This window comes from Zootermopsis nevadensis, unplaced genomic scaffold, assembly GCF_977971745.1.
Source record: "Zootermopsis nevadensis isolate Lab colony 2312 unplaced genomic scaffold, Znev_1.0 Znev_ptg000009l, whole genome shotgun sequence".
NCBI classification, from domain to species: Eukaryota; Metazoa; Arthropoda; class Insecta; order Blattodea; family Termopsidae; genus Zootermopsis; species Zootermopsis nevadensis.
Window position 1 is genome coordinate 3,009,509 of NW_028259141.1, and position 22,404 is coordinate 3,031,912.

At 39.4% G+C, this 22,404-nt stretch overlaps 1 protein-coding gene across 7 annotated transcripts in view; it reads left to right on the top strand.

Moving 5' to 3' along the window:
* The window catches only part of LOC110839973 (polycystin-1), a 52,975-nt gene extending 30,784 nt beyond the window's left edge, over nt 1–22,191 (top strand). For 2 of the 7 annotated variants that reach the window (XR_015534252.1, XR_015534256.1), the window contains 17 exons: nt 2,016–2,141; nt 2,640–2,762; nt 3,183–3,512; nt 4,941–5,126; nt 6,567–6,689; nt 8,158–8,391; nt 8,853–8,993; nt 9,660–9,799; nt 10,669–10,884; nt 11,379–11,491; nt 11,635–11,746; nt 12,687–12,784; nt 13,367–13,592; nt 15,657–15,840; nt 16,150–16,272; nt 17,656–18,034; nt 19,394–22,191. Coding sequence is in view for 2 of the 7 variants with exons in the window: in XM_087345439.1 (XP_087201565.1) it covers nt 2,016–2,141; nt 2,640–2,762; nt 3,183–3,512; nt 4,941–5,126; nt 6,567–6,689; nt 8,158–8,391; nt 8,853–8,993; nt 9,660–9,799; nt 10,669–10,884; nt 11,379–11,491; nt 11,635–11,746; nt 12,687–12,784; nt 13,367–13,592; nt 15,657–15,840; nt 16,150–16,272; nt 19,394–19,408 (2,490 nt within the window). In the remaining 5 variants the exon portion in view is untranslated. Of the gene's footprint in view, nt 1–2,015; nt 2,142–2,639; nt 2,763–3,182; nt 3,513–4,940; nt 5,127–6,566; nt 6,690–8,157; nt 8,392–8,852; nt 8,994–9,659; nt 9,800–10,668; nt 10,885–11,378; nt 11,492–11,634; nt 11,747–12,686; nt 12,785–13,366; nt 13,593–15,656; nt 15,841–16,149; nt 16,273–17,655; nt 18,035–19,393 lie in introns of those variants that run through there. The other 5 variants (XR_015534253.1, XR_015534254.1, XM_087345439.1 and 2 more) reach the window with 5 other exon arrangements.
* The last annotated feature ends 213 nt before the right edge of the window (nt 22,192–22,404 follow it).

Genomic DNA, 22,404 nt, shown 5'->3' on the forward strand with positions numbered 1-22,404 from the left:
TTAACATCCAGTTTTTCTTATAGATTTTATTTATTGATTTTTTTAATTACCTGGTTTTAAAATTGAGTAACAATAATTGAGTGGACTGTCATCTCAGATTGTGATGCCTTCATAGGTGGTTTCATAGTTGAAGGGGAATGTAATGCCTGCATCTTCAGAGTAAATGGAAGTAATACATTTCTTGAAAACGCCGTTACCCACGTACAAATGTACATGATATTAGAAGTCTGATCTCATTTTTCTCATCCTCAGCGCTGTGAGAACCTTAATTCTTGAATGAATAATTCAGTGTTTGAACACCAACTAGTTGTTTCTTAAGGATTTGTGATATGACATCCTTTCATATTACGAGGTGCGATCGGAAAGTTTCAAGACTGCGCCTATAAAAACCCGTACACTTATCTCAGGTATTAAATTTATCCATCGCCCTCGAAGTAGTTCCCCTGGGAGTGAACACAACGATCCCAGCGCCGCTGCCAAGCCTGGAAGCATCCCTGGAAATCTTTCTTTGTCAGCCTGTCAAGCACCATCTGCGATTCTGCCTGAATCTCTTCTATCGTCTCAAATCTCCTTCCCTTTAGCTGAATTTTCATTTTTGGGAAGAGGAAGAAGTCACACGGAGCTGGGGTCGGTTCTTGGAAGATCTTTGAGCTCCTGACAAACGAGAAGTTGATTCTGCTTCTGGTCCTCAGACAGGAGCCTTGGCACAAACTTGGCTGCGATGCGTCGCATGTGGATTTCATCCTTTAGAATCAGCTGACAGGTCCCACAGCCTATCCCAATAATGTCGCACTAGTCGTTGATGGTACGACGTCGATCTTCGTGAATGGCCTGCCGAATCTTCGTAACATTTTCGGGCGTTGTGCTCGAAGATGGTCGTCCAGAACGTTCGTCATCATCGACAGAGGTTCGGCCATTTTTAAAACGTGAATGGCACACAAAAGTTTGTGCACGACCCATTGCGGACTCCCCAAATGCTTGCTTTAGCATTTCATAGGTTTCCGTAGCCGTTTTGGCGAGTCTTTGGCAAAATTTGATATGTTCATGAAAATCCGCCATTCCGAAATCGCAGGAGGGTCGGTGTAATGCACTACTAAAACGCCCGTAACTAAGAAACAAATGCTAATTCGATGATGCCGGCTGGCACACTGATTCACTATGAATGTAGGCCGCACCCCCTAGCGGCAGAAGCTCGTACTACATCCGGTTCGCCCTCTATTGACACAGTCTTGAAACTTTCCGATTGCACCTCGTTTTTCATTGTGAGGTGTTGGCAACTACCTAACTAGATGTCTTAGGTGAACCTGAAGGTTCATCGCTGATTTAAGCAAAGCCCTCCATCGGTCCCTTTCTTTGAGCCAACAAGATCCTTTCAATTGCCTTGGTCATGCCAATGAGTCCACCCAGTTGCAAGGCTTGGTATAATTTCTTGTAACAACACAGTTTTTTACGTTGAAAGGTAATTAGCCTTGCTCCCAATCCCTAAGATGAAAGACCACCCCTCGTCGGCTGTCAGCAACCGCTTATTCAATATATTCGCAGCTAACATCGATTACTGGAGGCTGTTCCTCCATCGGCTACCTGAGGACGCACCATGTCGCAGTGACAGGGACCCGCCAAACATGGAAATGTTGGAAACTTTGTTAAAAAATTCTACATTCCATGTAACATACATGAAACTGTTATTTTGTTTTGTTTTAATTTGATTATTTGATAAGCAGGCCTTTGCATGTAGGCATAATGGTTGTACCAACCGTAAACAGGGTATTATCTCTTCGTATTCATTTCAGATGTCTAAATAATGGGGTGAATAAGAAATTACAATGTATCACTGTTGTGTAGGATTTGAGGTTTTCATGGCGGTGAGTCTGAGGATTGCTGCCTTCTGGGTTGTTGCACCATATAGTGTGGTAGAAATTTACCGACATATCAGAGGTCCCACAAAACAGCAATCTTCTTATCACAGTAGTGCTAGGGTTTGTGTTTTTGATTCTTTGTTACTTTCTGTATTTTAGTATAAGGCTGCTTTCGATAACATCGTGACAGCAAACGAGAATATTGGGAAAGCAATCCTGCACCAGCAAGGCGAGGAGCAGAAGGAGAAGGTGCTAGATGCCGGCCCCATAACTACCTGGATTAAGGTATGTCTGTCTGAATTTGTTACACAATTCTACCCACTTATGGGAGTGCTAACCTGGGACAAGAGTTGTGCAACGATTGTTGGTCGGGAAGCCTGAGGGGAAGAGACCACTGGGGAGAATTAGACATGGATGGGAGGCTAATGTCAGGCAGGATCTATGGGAGATAGGAGTTGAAGGGGACTGGATTTTGTTGGCCCAGGACAGGGTCCGGTGGAGGGCTTTGGTTAATTCGGTGATGAACCTTCGTGTTCGGTAAGCCATCTAGTTAGTTAATTAGTTAGTTAGTTATGGGAGTGCAGCATATTCTTGATTGACTTCTTCCTTGTGTGATTGGTTCATGCGTATTCAGTGACGCAGATTTGGAGTCGAACGAGATGTACGAATCATTACAAACAGTGATTTGTGAAGGACAGAAACAGAGGCTATCATGACCTATCTTTAGATGTTATCCTGGCATTCACCAACTGTGACTTAAATTGAATTTGTCTATTTTTTCAGGTGGATAAACCTAAAAACTTGGCAGGCAAGTTTATTGAATTGGGAAACTCTGGACAGGGTGTAAAGGTATCCAAAGCATTAGCTAAAGCAATAGAAACCAACACGGATTACGTAAGAGTTCAGGTAAGATATACGTGGCTTGCGACCTTTGGAAAATTGGCTGATTAGTGCTGTGTAGTCACCATTTAGCCCTTTCTTTAGCAACATTTTGATAATTTAGAGCTGTAATTTTGTAAAGAAACAGTTTATGTTAAGTATGAAAGTCTAACATGTTCAAGTCTTTGAAGATATATTTATTTGGTGACATCTGATAGTAGTTTGACTTGTTATTGAAATCATTGTTTTGGTTGTAGTCTGGAAGATACTGATGGACTCATCGCCCTGATGATGATGGGGATAATACGTGTCTTCGAAACATCAGTCAGTATCTGCCAGACTACGTAGCACAGCAATCCACTTGCTTCTTGGTATGATAATTAGAAACCTTAAGTACTGTCTCAAATTCTCATAGTTTAAGTATGGGAACGTTCTCTTTTTGCAAAGGTTACTGTTGCAAATGACAATCCTCTTCAGTGGGATCCTGACAGCAAGGATATCAACACAGGACTTATGCTGGCTAATGTCTGGAACAGAGAATCTAACAAACCGATCGATCTGTCTGGTATGTCAGAGCCGATTGATCTGTATATCACTCCTCGCATCAGCAATAAAACAGAGCATATGGCAGAGGGGAAGGTGACTGTACCTGTCATAGCAGTTAACAACACAGATTTGTTAGAGGACTACATTACAGTGCACAGGATACCATGCAAGAAGGGGCAGACACCCTACCTAAAGTTCAGTCCACTGGATGGTCCATTCAGCAAGCTTCAGGTGAGTGCTCAACATACGAGGTGCGATCAGAAAGTTTAAAGACTGTGTCAATAGAGGGCGAACCGGATGTAGTACGAGCTTCTGCCGATAAGGGGTTGAGCCTACATTCATAGTGAATCAGTGTGCCAGCCGGCATCATCGAATTAGCATTTGTTTCTTAGTTACGGGCGTTTTGTTAGTGCATTATACCGACCCTCCTGCGATTTCGGAATGGCAGATTTTCATGAACAAAGAGTGTGCATCAAATTTTGCCAAAGACTCGCCAAGACGGCTAAGGAAACCTATGAAATGCTAAAGTAAGCATTTGGGGAGTCCGCAATGGGTCGTGCACAAACTTTTGTGTGGCATTCACGTTTTAAAAATGGACGAACCTTTGTCGATGATGACGAGCGTTCTGGACGACCATCTTCGAGCACAACGCCCGAAAATGTTACGAAGATTCGGCAGGCCATTCACGAAGATCGACGTCGTACCATCAACGACTTGTGCGACATTGTTGGGATAGGCTATGGGACCTGTCAGCTGATTCTAAAGGATGAAATCCACATGCGACGCATCGCAGCCAAGTTTGTGCCAAGGCTCCTGTCTGAGGACCAGAAGCAGAATCGACTTCTCGTTTGTCAGGAGCTCAAAGATCTTGCAAGAACCGACCCGAACTTCCTTTCTAAGGTTTCCTCTTCCCAAAGATTAAAATTCAGTTAAGATTTGAGACGATAGAAGAGATTCAGGCAGAATCGCAGATGGTGCTTGACAGGCTGACAAAGAAAGATTTCCAGGGATGCTTCCAGGCTTGGCAGCGGCGCTGGGATCGTTGTGTTCACTCCCAGGGGAACTACTTCGAGGGCGATGTATGAATTTAATACCTGAGATAAGTGTACGGGTTTTTATAGGCGCAGACTTGAAACTTTCTGATCGCACCTCGTATCCGTGAGCTTGATACATCTGTAAACTGCAAACTAAATAAATATCAAATTCTGGACTGGGCAGGGAAATCGCCTACATTAGTTTATCTGGTTGGATAGATTCTGGTTCATTTAATCCAGTGGTAAATACACCCAAGATGTCTTCTTCTTTCTTACATCTTTCCAATTTACATGATACATCTGGTAGCCAAGTTTCTACGTCTATGATATATACATACAGCAGAAATAGTGGCATAATGTTGATAATTCCTTAACAATTAAAATTATCGCAATTGTCAGTTGACAAAAAATTTTCTCCATTTTAGTTTTTTTACACTAACCTTCATGCCTGTCTGTTAGATCCATGACGCACAATATTTGCCCATCCTTATGCATGTGATAACTGCCCAGTGTATTAACAGGTTTTGAAGAAATATAACTTTCTCCAATTATAGAAAAATGATTTGTAATTACAGTTTTGTCATCTTTTGGTTTTATTGTAATTGCTCGTTGTTCTGTTGTGCAGGTCGTGGTTACAGCTGGTGTAAGGCCATCATTTGAACATTTTGAAAAATATTCCGAAACAGTTCCGCGCTATGTTTCGTCTACTGAACAGGAAGGCGATAACCTTGTTGTTTTTGTGGATGGAGTGAGCCATCTTGATGATGATTGGTGCTATGTTGGTATACTGCCTCATCCAGATATTCTAGAGGTACAAAATATTCATCATACTTAACCCACTGCTGTACTTTAAAGGCTGCCTCTTTATGTTATGTTCCATGCCTTAACAGGTATCAAACAATGCAAAATTAAATTAAAAATGATGTTAATCTGTATGGAGGTTTTGACTGTTGAAATTAGGATATTACGATTAGTGTAAATAGTATGCTAGTAGGTTAAACAGTTAAATCTTTACAAGACTGTTTCAGCCAGAATGATGATATTGTTACAAATCTTGTTGAACTTTTATTTATAGAAAACGAATAAAGACAGAATATTGCTGTTAATTATCAGTGCGCGGGATGTGGAATGTTTAATTAAAGGAGTTCAGTAAATCACAGGGCAGGTGTTGACTGAATTTTATGCTCAAATACTCATAAATTCTGTTGTGTTTAATGTGGAGAATTCAAAACTTAAAAGAAAGTTGACCGTAAGATTGCAACCTTAGACAGAAAATCTGTTAAAATTGCTAATCCCTATACGAGGTGCGATCGGAAAGTTTCAAGACTGTGTCAATAGAGGGCGAACCGGAAGTAGGACGAGCTTCTGCCGCTAGGGGTTGCGGCCTACATTAATAGTGAATCAGTGTGCCAGCCGGCATCATCGAATTAGCATTTGTTTCTTAGTTACGGGCGTTTTAGTAGTGCATTACACCGACCCTCCTGCGATTTCGGAATGGCGGATTTTCAGGAACAAAGAGAGTGCATCAAATTTTGCCAAAGACTCGCCAAAACGGCTACGGAAACCTATGAAATGCTAAAGCAAGCATTTGGGGAGTCCGCAATGGGTCGTGCATAAACTTTTGTGTGGAATTCACGTTTTAAAAATGGCCAAACCTCTGTCGATGATAACGAGCGTTCTGGACGACCATCTTCGAGCACAACGCCCGAAAATGTTACGAAGATTCGGCAGGCCATTCACGAAGATCGACGTCGTACCATCAACGACTTGTGCGACATTGTTGGGATAGGCTATGGGACCTGTCAGCTGTTTCTAAAGGAAGAACTCCACATGCGACGCATCGCAGCCAAGTTTGTGCCAAGGCTCCTGTCTGAGGACCAGAAGCAGAATCGACTTCTCGTTTGTCAGGAGCTCAAAGATCTTGCAAGAACCGACCCGAACTTCCTTTCTAATGTTTCCTCTTCCCAAAGATTAAAATTCAGCTAAAGGGAAGGAGATTTGAGACGATAGAAGAGATTCAGGCAGAATCGCATATGGTGCTTGACAGGCTAACAAAGAAAGATTTCCAGGGATGCTTCCAGGCTTGGCAGCGGCGCTGGGATCGTTGTGTTCACTCCCAGGGGAACTACTTCGAGGGTGATGGATGAATTTAATACCTGAGATAAGTGTACGGGTTTTTATAGGCGCAGTCTTGAAACTTTCCGATCGCACCTCGTAGATGACTAATGATGAAATGCAAATTTTATTTCAGGCTGTGACTGACACGATGGATGAAAATGATAGGCTCACGATAGATTACTCTTTTCAAATCAGAACATTGGAATGTCATGTTTGGAACATGAAGACCACGAGTTGGGACAGCAGTGGTTGTTATGTAAGTTGTCTGTCCTTTTATAATTCTTATGGAATCTTGGAATAATACAAAATTTGGAAAATCTAGCAGAATATGGGATTGTGGCATGTAAGAGCAGTGGTAACACTAGAAGCCTGAGGGTAACTTACGCACAGAAAATCAAAGTGCTCGTTGATCAACCATACAGTTTGGATACTACCAACAATAATTGCAGGAAACTTCATAAGAATCCTGTACTTCACCATCCACTGAATAGCAAAGTATTTAACAATTGTTTACGATGAGCGCAAAGAACCCAAATGCGTCACACACACACAAAAAATTTTATCATTGGTTACGTTAGGTTATGTGGATCTTTTGTCTTTTATTTTACTTTTTTCTGTCTCTCTACAAATCATTTTATTCATATCAATCACCATCTTACTGTTCACATTATTACGAACTGACTGGATCCAAACACATCATAAAGGGAGATTTTTTAATTGGTCATTGGAGTTATTAGTTGAGGTGGGGTGTAGCTATGAATATTCGGATTTCAACTCATACATAACCCCCCAAGAGTAGAATTTGGCTTTCAGGTAAAAATACCTAGATTTCTTTATGGAGAAATGGTGGTAGACTTCCTAACAATAGCAGTCTCATGAATATTATAAACTTTTTTGAATGTTACTTTTGCCTATCATCTGGTAAGGAACTGATATACACACATAATGAATTGAAAACAGTCCCAAAACGTTTTTTTTTCTCAGACTGACAAATAGCTAATTTCAGTGACAGCAGCTGCCACGTAAATAAACACACTTTCCCATTGCCAAAGGTGGTTTGATATTTGTTATCTGCGGTGACAAAGTAAGAAGACCTTTCCCAAGTAGATGTTTTCTTGCTACAAAGGCTACTAGGATCATAATAAAATGTTGATTGTGGTCTCCTTTGTTATGAAGCTGTGTAGTTGTTTGAGTCTTTATTATTGGTGTTTCTGAAGAACTCATCACCAGAAGGCCGAGGCGATAAGTTGCGCCAGAGAACTGAACAGTACCTTAACCCAGAAGAGTACAGTTCATATTTTGAGGAATATTTGTTGAACTTTGACATCCATCTGGTATAAATGGCTGTTTTTCAAATTGAAACTGCGTACGTCAATTTCTGTAAAATGTCCAAATGCATATACAAACTCTGCTGCGTGATATGAAACATATGTGTTACAAAGGCCTCCAAATTTTATTGAGAACATTTCTGATGTGATTTGTATTTCGTGAAATGCGGGTAAAGTTATTTACATTACTTAGATAAGTGGTATTTGTACTGTTCATTAGGTCAACATTAGACTTGTGTCTATAACATATTATCATGAAGATAAATGAGAGTTTCAAAATTATAAATACGCTGCAAAGTAAATATACCTAGTGTTAAGATTACCGTAGTTTGTTTCTCCCATTAAATTTGAATTTATTTCCAACATAACCTTACTAAATGTGTTTGCGCTTTGTAGTCAGGGAATGAGACGACGCTGAACCGACTGCACTGCCGCTGCACTCACTTCGGTGGGTTTTCTGGGACTGTTCTTATACCTTCCAGCAACGTTGATCCAGTTCTCGACATAGACGTGTACCTTATTTCTGCCTCCAATAACGCTGTCATACTTTTTTTCGTGTTGACAATTTTAGTTGTCTACTTCCTCATCCTCATATGGACATATGTGAAGGACAAACAGGATATTTTTAAGGTATTGTGTATTTAGTTATTGCTCTGAAATTATATTTTTGATAATTAAATAAGTTTTTTACTTCCTCAGTCTCACATGTGTGAAGGCATTTTGTTTTTCGTTTTTCCTATAAGTATGTGGCATTGCAAGTCTAATTGCCCAATGTAAAAGACAGAGCCCTAAGTCTTTACATCTCTTCATACTGGAGGCAGTTTGCGCATCTGAAATGTCAGTAATGTTCTACCAGACTATACAGGACAGTATTCGGTCATCTTTGTACCTCCTGCCGTGAGAACCTGAATTCTTGGAAAAATTCTCAGTGATGTTTTTCTCCAAATATTTACATAGTTGAAAAGTAGAAAAAACAGATTATGCTAAATGTTGGGTTCTAAAACAAAATAATTTTCAAAGGGGAGCCACAACACAGCGTATTTTTTCCCAGCAATGTTGAAATCTGTGCAGTGAATATATATTGGTTTCAGAACGAAGTGATAATTCTCGGAGACAACTGTCCTGGCGACAGCTACCCCTACTTAGTAGCAGTGTACACTGGGTACCAGAGAAATGCTGGAACTTCTTCCGTTGTTGGTATAAAGCTAGTGGGAGATAAGGACAAAAGTATGGTAAGATACGTTCAGTCTCATTAGAGCACTGATATTACAACTCTTTACTCCTACTGAAGAACCTGGTTTGTTTTGGAAATTCTGCCTTCCCTGTCAGGTTGAAACCCGGTATCCTCTTTTCTCTGATATGTTAGCAGTAAGTGGTCTGCGAAATAATTATATAAACTAAAGTAATGTTAGATAAGTGACTGTTAAATTCTGTAGAGTGCTAAACATGCATGCCACTCATGGTTGGTCTAGTGTTTTAAAATTTGCTTGGACTTGATTTTTGACCAAGCAACATAGTAATTCAAAGTGAAGTCAACTCTCTGCTATTCTCAAGCTGCAGTATTGGATTAAATGCAAAGAATAACCAATTAAAACATGCAAAAGTTATAAAATTGATAAAAAATGCAAAGTAAGTATGTTAAAGACTGATGCGACTAATTTACTTGTTCTGCATAATAGAGTTTTTATTTTAAGTTTCTATCTAAGTAGTGCAATAAATGCACCTTTTTTTACATCGAACACCTGGAGTCTATTTGAATTCCATGCATGCACATAGACTCCAGGAATATAAATGATGTAAAAGGGTAAATGTACCTAAAGATATTTGTTTGAAATGTGAATTGTTTTTAATAGTGTCATATGCTTGACATGCTCTCATCTTGACTGTCTTTTTCCAAGAATCACATTCTGGTGAGCGGCAGCAAGGCCATCCACTCTCGAAGCTCTGACAACTTTTTCGTGCTCCTTGAAGCCCGGAGGTTAGGCTCCATCTCTTACATCAGCTTGTGGCACAACTGCTCTGGTCACCACGCAGCCTGGTAAAGAAATTACAAATCTGTAGCAAAATGTTTGGAACTTTGTATTTCTGTACTTCCATTACTTTAACACCTTCACTGTTATGAATACAAGTTTAAATCAACATGTGTTGTGCTTATGTCTACTCAGTTCCCTTAAGTACAGCTAGAGGAAGAATCCGAAGGAATTTTCCTTGTTCGGCACAATTTTCAGCTTATCCTATGTTACGAGATCACGATACTGTCTTATGGGTGTGTGTATGTGTTTCTTCAACTTTTGAACTCCTATATTTATTCATGTCGGTGCAGACTCATATTTTGGAATATCATAGGCTCAGATTCATATGCATTCAACAATATTTAAGAGCAGTCATTGATTCTAGGGAAAATATGGTAACTGTTGGTTCAAGAATCATCTTTCTACCACAAACACTTTTCAGGTTGTCTGTAAAAACTCGAGGTGATACCCACACATATACGAGTAAGGCTTCCACTATTTAATAATGTAAACGTTTGTCGTTTTCATGTTTTCGACAGAGATGAATGGAAGTTTCAAAGCGAAAGATTGGTATTTGGAATTACTGGTTTAAACATTTCTAAATAGATAGATGCTTTGGATAATGATGGGTGCACACTGCTGAAGTACGCATGAGAGGACAGTATGACATCAGGATTTGGACATCCCTGCATATATAAATACTTATATTCTTCTCTTTCATATACCTTTACTTTTGAAATCTGTAATGTGTAATGTTCATTAAGTTCAATCTTTATTTCATGGGGAAATTTTTTAGAACATAAAAAACTCAAACCTAAAAGAATACTGTTTTTTTGACAGAACACCTCCCTTAATTACGAAAGAATTAAAGTATTTTGATGTGGTCATATTGCAGGTACTGTGACAGGGTTGTGGTGACAGACTTATTGCGAAATCAAGTATGGACATTTCTGGTGTGTCGCTGGTTGTCAGTGATGCACGAGGGGTGCACCTTACGCTGTGTTTTGTTCCCAGCCACAGTGGAAGCGCTGTACGACTGGAAAGTGCTGTTTGCTGGTCATCTCTACTTGGGCTTCCAGGAGCAGCATGTGTGGACCAGCATCTTCTTGAGGTAACGATTGAAAGACTTTCTACTGCTCTACAGTTGGCAGATAATGAGGCGCAGAATCAGATGGAGTTTTGAGACATGCGGGAATTATATTGTCTGCTACAAGGACATTGTATGAGAGAGAAAAGAATTTGTATGTTGACTAGTCAGTTTACTCGTCTTAAGAGTAGATAAAATACCAAATTTCAATACTGCTTATAAAAAACCTGCCATGGGGCCCAGTTCTTATTATCATCGGCCTTATTCTGAAACTTTCAGTCCAGTTAACATTCCCGGAACCTGTTTCCATGCAGTCAATTTTAATTTCAGTTTCACATCAATGTCTTGGTCTTTCAAGTTGGCTAATTCATGAGCTTCTGCAGTTACTATTTTGCATTTCATGTCAGTCACATCTGTACCACATTGCACATACATTCTAACCTCTCCACTTAGCCAACTCCTTGTCCATAAAAATTACAGCTAAGCAGAGCAGTGTTAATGAAGTGGGTATGTTACAGACATCGACGCAGCACATACACCCGAACACAGCGCCTCTCTGTGGCTCTCAGCATCACCATGGCTACCATAATCACCAGCATACTACTGTCCGGCATTCCGGTAGATGATCCTGGTAAGTGACGGTAGTTCTATAATGAGCTCACACAGCACATGTTGTTTTAAGTAAAGCACAGGGCCATATATGTGGCTACTACAAAAGATTCACAGGTAAAATTTGTGTTGTGAACTAACACGGTGTTTCTGTTTCTTATGCAGCTGAAGAGCTTGGTGAAAACATCTTTCAACTTTTTGGATGGCAGTTACTCTGTACTGTTGCGGGGGCTTTTCTTACAGCACCTGTCACTTTCCTGTTTACTCTCCTGTTCAGGTGAGATGAAATAAATGGTGTTTTGTTGTCTTATGTTGTCTACCAACTCATAACTTATCATTTATGAAGAAGAGATGAGTAATGATCTTAACTGCTGCTGTGTTTGGTGTTTAATCTTCTGGCAAAATTATCTCGTGCAATTGCATGCAGCTTTGCCTCCCACGAGACCAATTTCATCATCAACTCTTTACTGCTGTGATCTTACATTTTACTTTCACAATGTAACTTACTATGTAGCTTTTATAAGGGGGAGTAAAAGAAAAATGCTACAGCTCTTAGATTTGTCAGTGTCAACCCACCAGTGAAAGCATCTATAAAGCCAGTGTGAAGCAAAGTAGTACAAAAATATGTGTAATGCTCAGACCTTTCATGAAAGTATTAATTTTGTATAGCCTTTCAGGTTTATTAAAAAATGCTTTGTGCTTCATACGTTTAGGGATATTTTTATTGTGCATGAGTGCTTATTAGTTACATGTCTGCCTGTCACTTTGTGTCCCACCTTGGATCTTAATAAAACTGACTTCTGTGCAATCCCTGTTCCTCCAAATCCAAAATAATGCAGGCATGTTATTTGCTAGATATTAAAATTTAAGCATCAGAATTTGCATAATTGTATTAATAATAGTCAATCACCGACATCGGTGAGTATAAAGATTTCTTTCTGGGTTGTTGGGCTGTGTACTCTCGTCGATGTTAACCAACGTTTCAGAGGTCGTGCTGCCTCCGTCATCAGGGCGATGAATGTAGGTGCCGGACCATGGGGCTGGCTACTCTATCCACTGTCCCACTCCTATAAACCTAGGCCCACACATCCAATTGGCACATTCATCGCCCTGTGACGGAGGCAGTATGACCTCTGAAACGTTGGTTAACATCGACCAGACTACACAGCGCAATAACCCAGAAGACAGAAATCTTTATTTTAATGTTGTTTACACAGAAAAACTGCTCCAAGTGACGAATTATTTTATTGTACAAGAGTCGAAGGTTCCTCAACAGATCCGCCACCTGATGCAGAAGTGGAGCCGCAGGAGACAGGTGACTCCTCACCACCATGTTTTTCAAATTGTAGTTTCAGTGTAAAGAGCTTGGCTAGCTCAGTCAGTATAGTGACTGACCACAGACTGGACGACCGTGGTTAGATCCCCGGCAGGAGAAGAGGATTTTTCCTCTACCCTCTGCGTCAGACCAGCTCAGGGGCCTACACACTCTCCTGTCCAGTGGGTACTGGGGTCATTTGCCGGGGTAAAGCTTGGCCGGGGAGTGACGCTGACCTCCCACTCCTATCTAGTTGCAAGGTTATAAATGATTAGGAGCTATATATATGTTACTTCTCCCCCGAGTGCCCACATGGTGTAGTTTCAATGAAAATGTCTTACATTATTTATTCATTCATTATCTTTTTGATTTAACGAGTTGTTATAACATTGGATCGTCATATCCTGATGCTAGTTCATTTTAATTAATTACATTCTAATGAATTAGACTTGGAATTGTATATATTTTCAAAGTATTTGTCATTTATTGTCACCACTTGTGTGCAGATTAGGATTTCTTATCATGTGCTTATATTTCTGTAATAATCAGTTTTTACCTTTCCATGTTTATCCGTCACATCAGAAGGAGAAATGGGAAGAGAGAAGTGGTGGAGTTCTTTACTTACATTTATCATGATGGAGCCACTTATTCCAAACCTACGCTTAGAGTCTCGAGACAGACTGAAATCAAAATCTCAAGATGCAGACACTTCCCTTGGTGACATGAAGCATACATCAGAGGATAGAGGACGGAAACGAAAAAGGAAATCATTTTACTGGTTTCCTCCTTGGTTCATCATAGTGATATCGTAAGTGTGAAGCAGGAAGCTAGCATAAAGTATAAAACAAAATAGTAACTTGATTGTAGAGTTTTCAGGTCAATGTATTTGTGATTATGATAGTCTGTATGATATGTGTAACATAGCTTAGTTTCACGAAATAATTGTTTACTCATTTCTTACAATGTAGGATTTTAGGTTTTCACAGCAGTGAGTCAGAAGATTACTGCCTTGTAGTCTGGTAGAAATTTACCGACGTTTCTGAGGTCATATTCACATTCATCACCCTGATGACGGAGTCAGTGTGACGTCTGAAATGTTGGTGGAAATCTATCAGACTACATGGTGCAATAACCCAGAAGACATCAATCTTCATTTCTTACAAGTTTATAAAAAATGCATCTCATTTTCATTTACCAAAAGCTTCAGTAAAACCTATATTACAGGAGAAATTTACAGAATATAATGATATAACTATGTTACATATATCTTTTACAAGTTCCATAATCACTGTTTCGATGTTACTCGCTCGTCTTGGTTTTTAAAATGGTTTCCCTCCAGAACTCTGTGTCACGTCCTGTTTATCTCATACATGTTGTGGGTCCAGCCATAGAGATTGATTTAAATTGGAATGCTTTCTTGCCACACAAAGTAACTCTTTTAAAAATGACTAGTAAATTTGCATACACACATCTAAATAATAAATATTTAAACAGTTTAAATATTGAAATATTTTCTTTTTTGTCATTATGTGCTTTATGTAAGTTCAGTCTTCATTCATGCTTCATCTAATTGAGTCTCGCCTTACATGGTACAAATCAAGGCACCCCAAAGTACACGAATTGATGTCTCTCCCTTTGCACTTGGCAATGTGCTTCTTTACTGACTGGCAGAATGCGTGTGTGTGTGTGTGTGTGACAGTTTATTCTTTTCGCTGAGGAGGTTGGCCAGTGTTGTCAGTTGGCCTCCTCTGGGCAAATATCTCCGAGAAATATTAGTATGAAAGGCTGCGCGTTATCACTGCCGATAGGGTCAAATCTCTTGGTAATGTAGGCAAGATGTGAGTCTTACATGTTCATGAATGCAGTCAGTTGCAACTTTTGGTGCAGAACATTTTTGACGTAAATACGTCTAAATTGAAGGGTCATTCGGCTAAAAAGGGAAACGAAAAAGTGTAACCTGGTTACCTAGGAAACGTCAGTTGTTTACTCGGCATTATTGTTCTCTAGGAAACGTCATCTGTTTACTCAGCATTGTTGTTACCTAGGAAACGTTACATTACATTACTCGGCATTGTTGTTACCTAGGAAACATCATCTGTTTACTTGGCATTATTGGTACCTAGAAAACGTCATCTGTTTACTCGGCATTGTTGTTACCTATAAAACATTTCATTACATTACCTTACCTTACATTACATTTCATTACATTACCTTACCTTACATTACATTACTTTAAATTACATTCAGCTACCACCGACCCATCTTAAGCTTAACTAATTCAAGTTAAATAAGCAAAGTCTTAATCAAACTTTACTCAATTGTAAAGCATGTATAAAGGAAATTATAGAATAAAGCCAATATATAAACTTCCTTTCCGTATAGACGTATTTACGTCTAATTCTCCAGAACCGTGGTTCCACTATCACTTTTTCTCACATAAACAATAACTGCTGTCACTACAGAGGCAGAAATCTGTGGAGTGCATGTTATGTAGACATGATTTTATAATGTGGGACCACAGCATGTAGAAGAGAGAGTTATTTTTCCAAAGTGAATGCCAATAATTTAAACAACAAGGAAAGTATGTCACTTTTGTTTCGTCATTTTCAGATCTGACATTTTTGTGATACTGTGATCTTTCTTCATAAAGACAAAGTTCATTGCATGAATGTATCATAAAAATTTATTTAGTTACAAATTTTTTATTAACGTACTTAAAATAATTATAATGCTCTGTGGCCTCTGGTGTTTAAATTCTGGGCAGCTGCTTACTACGACCAGTTAAATACCTTGGCCTATAAGGCTTCAATAGCCACAGAATAATTTTATTACGCTGTTGCCTCTTGTCATGTAGGTTTGCTGTTCTTTGCAGGATTCTCTGTGCTTTGATTGTCTCATTCTCCGCCACCTCCTCGGTGATCTTCGGACTCAAGTTCAGTCCGATGAGGAGCCAGATGTGGGTTGCAGCTGTATTAACAGCATTTCTCCTTAGTGTCTTTGTGGTGCAGCCTCTCAAAGTCGTCATCTTTGCCTTCATCCTCTCACGGCTGCTGAAGGTACCATTTTTAAATGTGTTACTTCTGTTAAGTGCAACTTATAAAAACTGTCTTTAACTTTATATTTTAAATTATGGCTACTGAGCTGGTAGAGTAATGACTGACACTGTTACATGTTGATGAAAGACTCTTGGGTTGAAAGCCACGTGAGGTGGATGAATGGTGAATAAACGACATCTTCTGCCAACATTTCGAGAACAATCTCCTGAGAGTGTTTCTTCAACTTCAGTGGCCGCAAAAGCTTCACTTTAGACGACACTCCTACAGGTTTTGCATGAACAAACTTTTGTATGCTATGTGATTTTCCAGAAGCAACCAAGCATGTATTCCCAACAACAATATATGGATGGATTTCGACCATGGTACGCACAAAAGCTCAGTGAGATACAGCTGCAGAACATGCACCAACCTCCAGACAGTACAGGCATCTTGGTATGTACACTTATTGTTACTAAAACCTCATACCCCGTCACTCGGGACTGATAAAATTGCAATTTCTAGTTTCGAAGAAATTTTGTAATATTCCAATTTTGTAGGCATGTAATATCTGTAGAATATGAAGATGGGATTTGTATTTGTAATTCAGGTTGGTGATGCTGGAAGCACTCAGAACAGAAGCTTCAATTTTATAATATTACATGTGTTGAAAGTCTTAAAATACCACTTAATCTACATTAACCACAATCACCCAAACACAGTATAAATTTTGTCCACTGTCACCGCATGGCCGGAGCGGAAATATTTGGGACCTCTCTTCTCTTGTGAATATATGAAATAAGTTGGTTGTGATGTCAGATATTGGAGTTGAAAATATCGTTATTGGAAATATGTGCATTGTGATGAATGTGGAGATATCACCCTCAGTTTTTGATAAGTTAATTTACATTAAAATGTTTGGAGTAGATGTTTAGAATTTTTGAATTTTATTTAGCAGATAGCATGATAATGCATTATTAAGATACTCAATTCATCTGAAGAAGTAGATCTCTTGGTAATAGCTGGCAATGTCCACATGTGAATTGGAAAAGGAAAATTGCTTAAATTGCCCATAGCAACTGTGAATTGCAAAAGCAGTCCTTACTCCTATTTTCTTTACTTTTATATCTTCTATACCTTTACCTCATTTAGAAGTAATTCTAAAAAATACCTAATGATGGCATCACATGTAAAATATGGCATTCTGACGTGCAATGCCATTACTGAAAATGTGTTTGGTGTTGGTTGTTAGCTAGTGTGGCGGTTCTAGGCACCAACTCATGAGTTCTCACAGGTTTGAATCTTGAGAGTCGCTGGCATGTCAGGGTGATGAACACGGTTGTGTCCACAGCATCGAGGCAGCAGACCGACTGACACTTACAGTCTTAAGACGTCTGAATGTGCTAAGTCATCACCTTGCTGGTATTGTCTAAACAGTGGTTAGATGAGACCTATCCCTAATGAATCCACACAGGCCACACAAAGGATACCCGTGTCCTTACCTCAGAACTTTTTTGCCACACACAAAGTGGAGGTGGACCGGGGTAATGTTCTGGAAATCCATTAGTCCAGTACCCAGTCATGATGTCATATTTAAAAAATCCTAATCAGACTTACCAGTTTAAGCATGTCAACGATACCAATCTGTACCAAGGGTCTTAGGGGTATTGCTGCACTGAATGAAGTTAGTTCAATGAAGTATTAGTCCACCTTTTGTAACATATAACTGGACACTTGCTTATGCAAATTGAGCCTCAGACCTCACATTATTAACATGCTCTAGGACCTAGTATTAAGTACAGAAAGTATATACGTATCCCCTGTAATTAAGCGTTTTAGTTGCAGCCAAAAACCCTCTCAAGTATGGACCGGCCTCAGATAGTCTGAAATTATATGACAGGGCAGCCAATAACAATATACAGGACTTCAAACCTGTGACGTCATACCAAGGGAGTCAACAACATAAGTGAGCCAGCGACACTGACGGCAATGTGGAAGACCCTGCCGGTGTCGGAAGGAATTAGGAGCCCGCCGACAACATCACAGGCAGTTCTGAAAGACCAACAACTTAGCCGAGTGGAACGGCACAGCCACCAAATCTCCAGCCCAGGCAGAATCGAAGCAGATGTGCACCAATAGCACCAGCAGTGATGTGGTCGTGCAGAGAGCCATGCAGACATCTGAAATGCGACCGCACTTTGCCCACACCACCAATGCGGTAGACTATAAATTTATTCTACATCTTTAAAGATTACTTTTGCTCACCAACTCATATTGGAGTACAGTGCCATCGCACAGGAATTTGGAAGTAGGGCATTTGAGTATGAAGAAAGAGCAGATGAGGACTCAGACCGAAGTTGAGGGTTTCAGTTTTTACTGCAGGCTCAGCCAAACGAACAGAAGTACAAATAAAACAGACTGAATCCTGATAGCCACGACAGCAATGGTTATGGACCCCAAAGTGATGATGCAGATGCAGGAGAGGTTATTCAGCAGATATGAAATTGAATTAAAGCTCACTAACATTTAACAACCTTTAATAGGAGCAAAGAACGCAATTGTTAAATGCAGAGCAGACATTAACGAATGTGATGCTATGTTTAGATCAGAAATCTAATGGGTTAAGCACAGGGTTGTACAGGAACTGGAATTCATTAAGTAGTCTGTTAAATCTATAGAAGCTACCCCACCAGTCACAGTTAATGGTTTGGTTAGGTTGCCATCCGTAGTTAATTATGTGTAATACTTTGTCAAAATATCAAGTAACCACCGAAAGAGGCAGCTAAGGCCCACCAGTGGATTGTAAAGTCGGAGATGAGAGAATAGTTTGTCAAGACCTATATGTGTGTGAGAAGGCCTCTTCCTGCATGCAGACATGTTGAACGGTACATTGACGATTTACCAGCATTTTATCAGATCAGACAACAGCGGAAATGCAACGCAATCTGCGTTCCCACTCTTATTATACTAAGGTTAGAATAATATCTAATGGAGTAGACTGCAGACTGGTGATTTTGCGTCTTTGAGCTAACAATTTAAAATATCAGCCAGGTTACTGACTATTCTGACTGGTTCTTCTCAGACTCTTCACGTAAATACTGCGACAGTACCACTGGGGTTTCTGTGGCCGACTTCTTTCAGTGTCAACATCTATTTATCCCTCATGAACATTTTCCTGTCTCCTGCAGGTCTTAATTATTGATTTTCAAGTTATTTAACAAGCTTTTTCAGCTTCAGTGAGGCAGAATAATGATTACTAATGGTGACAGGGTAACAGGTAGGAAGGAGAATGGCTGTGACTTCTTTCAAGGTAGTATTGGAACATTTTCTTTTAGGACAGTAAAACCACAAAAATCTTCAATCAGTATAACTGGCGACCCTGTTAAGATTCGAATCAAGTACTTCTAAAATGCGTCAGGAGCATTACCATTATATAATAATTCTGCCACTGACATATCATCTTTAAATAACCTGTAACGTTTTCAGTAAGCAGGCATATTATTTCTCTGTGTAGGTGAAGGTTTTGTATGAAAGTTCTGGAATACATTTAATATAATATTTTCTCTGACATTTACAGCTCTGCCAGCCCTGAGGGTTGTGAGTATGTTGGTCCTGCTTGCCTGAGGCAACCATCTGGTCGACAAGCATATAAGCTTTCACAGCGAAAGATGTGTAATTAAGTCCAGCAGCTAGAAGGTGCCCAGTGTAGACTTGGCCACAATTGCAGAATACACAGTCACACACCAGGAATCTTGAGTCCTAAGACATCTTTCACAGGCTGAAAGAAACTGGGAATCTTCCTCAGGGGGAAATAAATAACAAACAAAAGTATATTATGATAAAGAACAACTGAAGTAGATGTGTTGTTAAGTTATGACATACATTAAATATTTTATCCTTTAAGTATGAAGCAGTGAAAATAAGAATTGGCAAAATACGGTTTTTAAAGAATACTAGGAAGTATGAGCTGGAAATTGAAATCCACCATAGCTTGCTGGTGGCAAATAGATGCTATCATGGCCTAAAAAACAAACTCACATTACAAAGACTAAAAGCAAATTACATAAAATTTTAATAAGACCTGTACTGCTATATGGATGTGATAAGGTTGCAACCTTCAAGAAGAAGGTTTTAAGGAAAATATACGGCCCAACGCCTGAGAATAAAAGATGGAGAATGAGGTACAACAATGGTCTCCAAAAAGATGGCTAGAGAATGTGGAAGGTGACCTCAAAAACAGTGGAATAGGCATTTGTAAAGGAATGGCCAGGGATAGAGAGAAGTGGACGAGCATCTATGGGGCGGTCAAGGCTGGAACCCGACTGTAATACCAAAAGAAGAAAATAATCAGCTTGTCTGTGTGGCCATGTCGCATATGTTTTTCCACCAATCACTTCTAGTTGCATGGCCCTGAACTTCACAGTTGTTATTTTCCATTCCATGATCAAAATACACAAAAACAAAGCATAACTTACAAAAATAAGTGTCGGCTCATTTGTGCTAGGAGTAATTTCATAGACAAAGAGAATTTCCTTCATTGATGCTGCACACCCATAGATGTGTGTTACTGTCACTGCAGATTGCAGGGTTAACTCTTCATACAAGCGGCTCGATTCATCTTAAAATAACAAGCGGTATGCCACGGAGAGTGGAATTTTCTGCCGTTAAAATATGCGCACTAAAATAACATTTTATTAAAAATGTGTACCTTAACAGAACAGCAAATTTTAAACAACCAAAAATTCACATTTGTGAAATAACTTGTAAGAAACACCTGTCAAGAACTTGCAAACCAGCATGAATCAAGCCACAGACTGGGCAACGTCTTACCACCTACCTCCATCAGTTTTTGCCTGGCCACTTAGGAGGGGTTTATTTGTGTTCTCAAGGGGTAATCTGGATAATTTACATGATAGCTAACCGAGGCGAGACGAATCTTGTCCCACGGAATAAACGTGAGATACTCGGATAGAAGTTAGTGGCAGGAGTCTGCTGGATGAAGATGACACACTTTACTGAAATTGTAGGCACCACCACGTGAATTAATCGAGTATTTTAATTAAAAATTAAATGTTCTTGAAACGGAATAATTTAGCACGCGCAGACAATGAGGGGAAGCAGACCTAATCAAGAGGCCCCTTAATAGTACAATACAAGTTACACTCTGTAAGTGACTTAAATTATAATATGAATTATTTTAAAACAAACTCTCTATAACTGGATTACCCATTTCATGGAAGTCCTCCACTACAAATATTTTTTTTTAGACAATATCATTTTGCATTTAACATTCTGTCAATACTAAACAATGGTCATAAATCTGTGTCGCCAACCTAGACAGAAATACAACAACTGTTGCCAATCTCTGCATATTATAGACATGCAAATACGTAGGTACTGTACAAAGACATTTTGGACACTTGTATTTTTGTGTATGATTTAAACACAACGACAATATCTGTAATTATACAGTATGAAATTATGGCATGATAAGTGGGAAAAAAAAGGACACATTTTAAGGTCCTATCCTGTCATTTATATGGAACATCTGAGGAAAATCACAAAACCCTCAGCCATAACAGTCGGTCTCAGGGCCAGGATTTGAACCTTGGAACTCTTAAGGTACAATTTGGCTGCACATGACAGAGACAAGCGACCGAGACAGGCGACAGAGTTACAAGACCGAGACTGGTCGCTTCCTGTCTGCTCTCTGTACAATCATATGAAGTACAATTACGAGCGCGAGACAAAGCACCGGTGACCGCTCTCGGACCAGTAGTGTCTCGCGGTGGGCTCAGGCAGCACGTGTGTTGTTGAGTAAAGTAATCGCAGAAATTAAATTTACTGGTGACCAAGATGAGCAATTGGTAGAATTAGTAGCAGAAAACCGACTACTGTTCGATCCTGAGCTCGAGTCATACAAGGATGGGAATATTCGTGATAACGTCTGGAAGGCTATAGCTGGGAAGTTAAACAAAAGTGGTTAGTTGTTTACGTTTTTATAATGTTTATATCATTCATAATACAATATAACTTCTTCTTGACAAGCTAAGAACGACATATATAACATTTTAAGTCAATATGAAGTGATTCAGATGGATATGCAAGAAGCAACATTAGTGACAAGTGGGATATCCAACCCAAGTTCATCTGAGGTATCAGCACATTCTCCTATAAGAACTGCCTCGACCTCCGAACCAACCAACATCACAGTGTACTACACAGAATGAAGACAATTGTTATTATATTTGTGACATAATTAGTAGTAATACAATATAAGAAACTTAACCGTAACGTGAGTGACAGTTTTTCTTGTGGTGTTATATCCCCTTTTGTTTGTATGTTTTTTTCTATTAAACTCAGTACGTAACCAAACTGCTTATGATTCAATCTGAAATAACTCCTAAAATTTTCTTCTTCTAATGATAAATGATTCTTTATTAACAGATAGAAAGATCCTTCTTCGCGTCTGGTTTTGAATATTGAACTCGTAGGTTTTCTTGCTTTCTTTCTCAACAAATAACACAGCAACACATCATCATCTTATTCTTCTTCTTCGAGTAACCTTTTTAGAACCATTTTTATACT